Source organism: Giraffa tippelskirchi, chromosome 2 (assembly GCF_054371585.1).
Source record: "Giraffa tippelskirchi isolate mGirTip1 chromosome 2, T2T-mGirTip1v1.2.pri, whole genome shotgun sequence".
NCBI lineage: Eukaryota > Metazoa > Chordata > Mammalia > Artiodactyla > Giraffidae > Giraffa > Giraffa tippelskirchi.
In genome coordinates, this window is record NC_137276.1 from 164,294,515 (window position 1) to 164,302,243 (window position 7,729).

General features: G+C 35.6%; 1 protein-coding gene across 4 annotated transcripts in view; it reads left to right on the forward strand.

Moving 5' to 3' along the window:
* Window positions 1–4,972, forward strand: part of TFRC (transferrin receptor) — a 29,172-nt gene extending 24,200 nt beyond the window's left edge. For all 4 annotated transcript variants that reach the window (XM_081571571.1, XM_081571569.1, XM_081571570.1 and 1 more), the window contains exons 17-19: window positions 177–398; window positions 1,221–1,361; window positions 1,927–4,972. In XM_081571571.1, the coding sequence (XP_081427697.1) occupies window positions 177–398; window positions 1,221–1,361; window positions 1,927–2,169 (606 nt within the window). In that variant the 3' untranslated portion in view covers window positions 2,170–4,972. The remainder of the gene's footprint in view (window positions 1–176; window positions 399–1,220; window positions 1,362–1,926) is intronic.
* Window positions 4,973–7,729: the final 2,757 nt, after the last annotated feature.

A 7,729-nucleotide genomic window follows, 5' to 3' on the forward strand; every position in this document is an offset into this window, starting at 1 on the left:
TCTGTCTACAAATCCGTTCAGGGTCTGTGATGTGATAGATCTTAAAGTAGTGGATAGGAGATAAAGTTGGAGTAGGAATATATTAGAAGCAAAGGAAGAATTATAGTTACTGTTACCTTGATGGGGGAAACTAGAATGTGAAGCGCCTAGTCTTATAACCCACCTTTGTTTTCCAGGACACAGATTACCCTTATTTAGGCACTCCCATGGACACCTATGAAACACTGAGTGGAGAAGTTCCTCAGTTGAACGGAGTGGCACGTGCAGCAGCAGAAGTGGCTGGTCAGCTCGTGATTAAACTTACCCATGATATTGAGCTGAACCTGAACTATGAGATGTATAATGACGAAATACTTCGGTTTGTGAAGGAAATGAACCTATTCAGAGCAGACATAAGGGTAAGCACTAATTAAATGAAATCAGGTTCCTACTGGTAAAGTATCAAACAGTTTGAAGAATAATGTTTAGCTATTCCTGGGGAGTAGGACAGGTAGCCAAAGTATGTTTTATAGCTGAAGTATAATTTTGCGTAGAATCCATAACTCACTTGAGAGGAAGCTCAGAGAATGTAGTACATAGGACAGACCACAGCAGGTCTTTCAGAATCTACAACAGTGTTACCTCATTCATCTGAAACAGTTCTCTCATTCATGTATTCCTAGCACCCCAGAAAGAGGTTGGGTATAAACCATATGAAGATCTCATCTAAGAACTTTTGAGTTTGGGCCACAAATACTTTTCAGAGATCACATGGGTGTAGAGAGGAACATAGCCAGTGGGTTTATTTAGTGTTGATCCTTTGTGTCGAAAATTCAAACTTTTGATAAAACCAAATTAATATTAATGAGTGGCTTTTATAGTACCAGAAGTCAATTCAACAGATCCCTTAAATAAAGTAAATCACTGATAACCAAATCTTAATTATAAGGATTGGCTTTCTTGAAACTTGAAACTAATTATAACTGATCAGAAACTGGGACGTAAGAATGGATAATAGTACTATTTGCTGAGCTTAAATATGAGTACGTTACTTAGTTTCTAGAGCCTGGAACCTTCTATACAGGATGCTTATATCTAGCTTTTGCTTACTTGAGCTTGTTTGTGAGTTTCACCCCCTTTTATCAGAATCATTTCAGTTACACCTAAATTAGAAAGGTATGTAGAATAACACCCTTAGAAATATAATGTCTAATAGTGACTTTCATGTCTTTCTCTTTCAGGATATGGGTCTGAATATGCAGTGGCTGTATTCTGCTCGTGGAGACTTCTTCCGTGCTACATCTAGACTAACAACAGATTATAATAATGCTGAGAAAACAGACAGATCTGTGATGAGGGAAATCAATGACCGTATCATGAAAGTACGTAATCCCTAGAAAAGGAGGAATTCAAGTTTGTTCATTTTTAATTGGTAAATCTGGTGATTCTAAAAAGTAGATTTTATAATTCTAGGAGCCTGGAATCCTTTGCCGCTTTAGAATTCAGCATGAATTTTAAAAAAGATCTAAAGCTAGTATATCTAAACTGAAAATACAGGAGACATTTGACCTAGTATTAGTTTTTTTAGGCTCTAAAACCATTTTAAAGAAAGGAACAATAGTGATTTTCATCTGTCATTTTCTCTGTATTTCTGTTTAATTCAGCCCTTAGCTACTTTATTATAGTGGAAACTTGTAAAACTTGCGTATGTAGGCTCCAACCAAAAAACAAACCAAAAACAACCCAGTGCAGTTAGAGTTTACAAAAGAATTGACAGGTTTCCTTACAGTTTTAACGTTAGAAGATTAGTAGCTTGGTTCTCAACATTCTTAAAATTCAGGGAAATTTAAACATTGAAGTGAGAGAGTGATGGTTGTTTTACTGTATCAGGTTATTTTCTCACAACAAAAGTCATAGCCTTGTGTAAGGTCTGTTTTGTTTTCGTAGGTGGAATATCACCTCCTCTCACCCTATGTATCTCCAAGAGAGTCTCCTTTCCGACACATCTTCTGGGGCTCTGGCTCTCACACTCTGTCAGCTTTACTGGAGCACTTGAAGCTGCGTAAGAAAAATGATGGTGCTTTTAATCAAACACTGTTGGAAAACCAGTTGGCTCTAGCAACTTGGACTATTCAGGGAGCTGCAAATGCCCTCTCTGGGGACATTTGGGACATTGACAACGAATTTTAAATGTGACACCCATAACTTATACGAGAACATCAGGGTAGTGTGGTTTCTAGACTTGTATTGGTTATGCTAAATTTTCAGTAGGGCTAAAAAACTAATATTAAAATTCTACCCAATCTTGGTACTACTACATGTTGGTCTTTAGGCAGCAGCTTTTAATACAGGGTAGGTACTTGCATTTCAAGTTAAATTGAATAATTTTTGAAAATGTTCACAATAGAATATTTTCTCTGATTATCTCTAGAATTTTTAGTGCTTTGTAATGGTAACTCTTTCCTGTCATAGTTCTGAAAAAGTCAGAACCAGTTATGTGAACTCTTGGTCTAAATCCTAAGGACATGAGCTGGTTATCTTTTGAGCTGGAGGAGGAAGGTGATACCTGCTGAAAGTGGAAGGTGGTGGCTTAGAGTGATCCTCCATCTTCATTTGATGCTAGACAGACACCAGGCTGTAAGGCTTTACTCTCCATTTGGGGTCTCTGCCTTCTGTAAGGATTTAGCTGTTTTCCACCTCTGAAAGTGGAACCATTCACTTTCAGAAGAGATGGGACATGTTTTCTTGCCAATAAGGTCTGAAATAGAGGACCTTCAGCTGCATAAAATGAAGTTCAACTGTTTATCACAAGAGTAAGGCCTTAATGTGGCAACCTCAAGGTTATCTATGAAAAGAGGAGACCAGAAAGCCAAAGACCTAGTATATTTTCTTTTCTTCTGTCCCTTGTCCCATAAACCTTTGTTAGTTTTTTGTTTTTACTTATTCCAAGGTATTTTGAAAGAGAACCAGGTTTTAGGTGTTTAATTTCAAACTCAGTTTGTCAGACTTTAGAGAACACACTGCCAAATTTTGGCCAAAGTGTTAATTTTTTGGAAACGCTTCCTGTCATTTTGGCACTGAGATATTTATTGTTTATTTATCAGTGACAGAGTTCACTATAAATGGTGGTTGTTTTTTTTTTATAGAAGATAATTATCGGAAGCAGTGCCTTCCATAATTATGACAGTTATACTGTCGTTTGTTTTTTTTTTTTAAATAAAAGCAGCATCTGCTAATAAAACCCAACAGATACTGGAAGTTTTGCACTTGTGGTCAACACTTAAGGGTGTTAGAAAACAACCACAAGCCAAATAAAATTATAAAGCTCAGTCTTGAGAATTAAATTTAATTAGTGGTTGCTAATCAAGTTAAACTTCTATTTAGCTAACCAGATAAAAATGGCAGTTCTTCTAAGTGCAGTGAATTGTGACCAAGTTATAAATTAATGTCACATAAAAGCTGTGATTGTATTCATACATGCAAAATTGTACAGTTCAATTTATACATGGTGTAACTTCAATTTGAATTTTGCAAAATTTCCAGTACCTTTGTCACAAACCTAACTCACATTATCGGGAGCAGTGTCTTCCATAATGTATAAAGAACATGGTAGTTTTTGCCTACCACAGTGTCTATATCGGAGACAGTGATCTCCATATGTTACACTAAGGGTGTACGTAATTATCGGGAACAGTGTTTCCCATAATTTTCTTCATGCAATGACATCTTCAAAGCTTGAAGATCGTTAGTATCTAACATGTATTCCCAGCTCCCTATAATTCTCTATCTTTTAGTTTTAGTTGCAGAAACATTTTGTGGTCATTAGGCATTTGGTGGATAACTTCAACCACTGTAAAAAAATTATTTCCTTCAAGGTTCTTTGTTTTTAAACCTAATGTTGTGTTTTGTTATATTTGTGGTTTCTCCAGGTCTTCTGTTAGGCAGGATAGTAGCATACATTTATAATGTTTGCTGTCGTCAAATGAATTTAACTTTATCCCCTTATTTGCATGTTATCTCCTATAAACTTAGTTCCCACAAGTTTAAATCCAGAATTAACCTTTTAGCTTAAAGCAGTAGAAACTTGTACAAGAGTTTGGGGGGAGGGGGAACTGCAAGGTAGGGGGAGGTAAAGTTTGCTAAAGGGTCTTTGATCACGTCTCCCCAACCATTAGTTGGTTATAAGTTAAACGTAGACATGAACAAGTAAGCTTGAGACCACATCAGTTAGGATTTTATTTTCTACTCAGCCATTTTTTATTATAAACCTGATAATCAGCTGTTTGTTTTAAGGCAGTTCAATACTGTCGCCTAAAAAAAAGTTCCTAGGGTAATCTTAATGTTCTTAAACTTAGTGTCATTTATGTAAATTAAAATAGATCTAGATTAATTCAGCCTCATTGATTTGTTTGACTATTCACAGTCTGTTTCAGTCTTCCAGTGTTTTATCTTGAACTGATACTTAGTGTGAGTGAAAAGGTCAGCATTGGGATTCCTGGTTTGAGTATCACACTGTCATTTTAATGAAAGTTCAGTGACTTCAAGGCATATTATGAATAACGGGTATACATTTTACAGCAGTAAATTTCTTCAGAAAAATTTTCTGTAGTTAGGATTGAGTTATTTACAATCAAACAAGTCATTATGTGGTAAGGGGCTTAATATTCCTGAAAGAAATGGATATCTGACTAATGCCAACCAGCTGGTCAGATTTTTTCTGGTTTTAGGTGTCACATGTATTTTGAAGGTAAAAGGATAAAATGAGTGAGCTTTGTCATGATTCACTATTCTAGAACTTGCATGACCTTTATTGTGTTTCCTCTGGAATGTTCTTGAAATCTTAGTTTACTACAGATAGCTTATTAGACTTGCCAACTTACTGCTCAGCTGTATCTTTGTGGACAAGTGATATGCCCTTACAATTGTATACAATCTGGTATGTGCAACAATGTGGAGATTCCTCAAATGATTTAATAAAATGCTTGAACACTGAGTTGTCATTTTTAATAGATTTCACTTAGGTTTCCAGTAAAACTGAGCAGAAAGTACAGAGTTCCCATATACTCCCTGCCTGCACCCCACCCCCATCCCAGTTTCTCTGACCATCAATATCCTGAGAGTGCCCCACGCCCACCAAGTACATTTGTTACAATCAGTGAATCTATCTTGACACATCATTATCCTCCAAAGTCCATAGTTTACATTAAGATTCACTCTTGGTGGTTTATAGTCTGTGGGTTTGGACAAATGTATAATGATGTATTTACCGTTATAGTACAATACAGGATAATGTTACTGCCCTGAATATCCTGTTCTGCCTCTTCAGCTTCCCTTCCCAGTAACCCCTGGCAACCACTGATAATTTTTACTGTCTCCATAGTTTTGCTTCTTCCAGAATGGCATGTATTGGGTTGGCCAAAAAGTTCATTCAGGTTTTTCCGTTACATCTTAGGGAATCATACAGTTCATTCAATGTAGCTTTTTCAGACTGGTTTATTTCTGTTAGTAATATGCATTTAAGTTTCCTCTATGTCTTTTCATAGCTTGATAACTTGTTTATTTTTAGTGCTGAATAATATTCCATTGTCTGATGTAACAGTTTACATCCTCCATTCACCCACCAAAGAACATCTTTGTTGCTTCTAAATTTTGGAAATTATGAATAAAGACATGTATAGGTGTTTATGTGGATGTTAAGTTTTCAGTTCATTTGGGTAAATACCAAAGAATGCAATTGCTGGATCATATGGTTAGAGTATCTTTTTGTAAGAAACTTCTAAAATGTCTTCCATTTTAGAAGAAGTTACTGTACCATTTTGCATTCCCACTAGCAGAGAATGAGAGTTCCTGTTATGCCACATCCTAGGCAGCATTTGGTGGTGTCAAGTGTTTTGGATTTTGGCCATTCTAGTAGGTATGTAGTGGTTCATTTTAATTTATATTTCCCTAAAGACAAGACATTGAGCATCTTTTCATGTTTTTATTTACCAAGTGTTTATCTTTGATGAAGTGTCTATTCAGATCTTTTGCTCCTATTTTAAGCAGGTTGCTTGTTCTCTTATTGTTGAGTTTTAAGATTTTTTTTTGGTATATTTTAGATGACAGTCCTTTATTAGATATGAGTTTTACAGATATTTTTTCCCCAGTTTGTGGTTGTCTTTTCATTCTCTTGAAAGTATCTTTGCAGAGCAAAAGTTTTTAATTTTAATGATGTCCAGCTTATCAATTATTTCTTTCATGTATCACCAAACCCATCTGGATTTTCCCCTACGTTATCTTCTAGGAGTTTGTAGTTTTCCATATAAAGGATTTTTGTAAAGAATATATGGTTTGTTCATTTTTTTGTATGTGGATGTCCAATTGGTCATTGGTTTTCATTAAGAACACTCTAACAGGTCACATCATTTGCAAGTATTTTTTCCCATTCTGTAGGTTGTCTTTTTGTTTTAGATTAATTTTCAAATATATACAAACAACTCATACAACTCAAAATCAAACAACCCAATCAAAAAAGTGCACAGAAGATCTAAATAGACATTTCTCTGAATAAGACATACAGATGGCCAAAAGCCACATGAAATGATGGTCAACATCGCTAATTATTAGAGAAATGCAAATCAAAACTACAATGAAGTATCACCTCACATCAGTCAGAATGGTCATCATCAAAAAGTCTACAAATAATAAATGCTGGAGAGGGTATGAAGAAAAGAGAACCCTCCTAGACTGTTGGTGGGAATGTAAATTGATGCAGCCACTGTGGGGAATACTACAGAGGTTCTTTTAAAAACTAAAAACAGCTACCATATGATCCAGCAATTCTACTCCTGGGCATATATCCAGAAAAAAAATGCAATTCAAAAAGATATATGTACCCCAATGTTCATAGCCACACTAATTACAGTAGCCAAGACATGGAAGCAACCTACATGTCCACCAACAGATGAATGGATGAAGATGTGGTATATATACACAATGGAATATTACTCACCCATTAAAAAGAGAATGCCATTGGCAGCAACATGGATGAACCTGGAGAGTATCATACTAAGTGAAGTAAATCAGAAAAATGTATGATATCACTTATACATGGAATCAAAAAAAGGATACAAATGAACTTAGTTACAAAACAGACTCACAGAGAAAACCAATTTACAGTATCCACGGGGGAAAGATAGGGGAGGGATAAATTAGGAGTTTGGGATTAACACACAACTATATTTAAAATAGATAATCAACAAGGACCTACTGTAGAGCACAGGGAACTCCACTCAATAGTCTATAATAACCTACAAGGGAAAAGAATCTGAGAAAGAGTGGATTTAATGTATAACAATCACTTTGTTATATACCTGAAACTAGCAACACCGTGGATCAACTATAATGTGAAATGAAAATCAGAGGTGCCATGTGGGAAAAGATTCATAAAATGATTTCATATGAATTGTTACATGGAAAAAAAACCTGATTTCATACTAATTTTTGCATGGCAAAAAAAAAAAGCATAACCAAATTATAAGGTAATTGGCAAAAAATATTTTCTTCATACATAAAAGGCTTCCTTAATACCTAAAGATATATAACACCTTTTTGATGTAGCATCATTCCTGCATCATTCCTTTCTCTTTTCTGTACTTGTTGCCCTGTTTCCCATTCCTCTCCCTGCTTTGAAGAGTATTCTTCGTAAGTGCTCACACCAAGGGCCAGGAACCTTGTCAGTTTGACTATTATTCATGCAGGCTACTAGTGC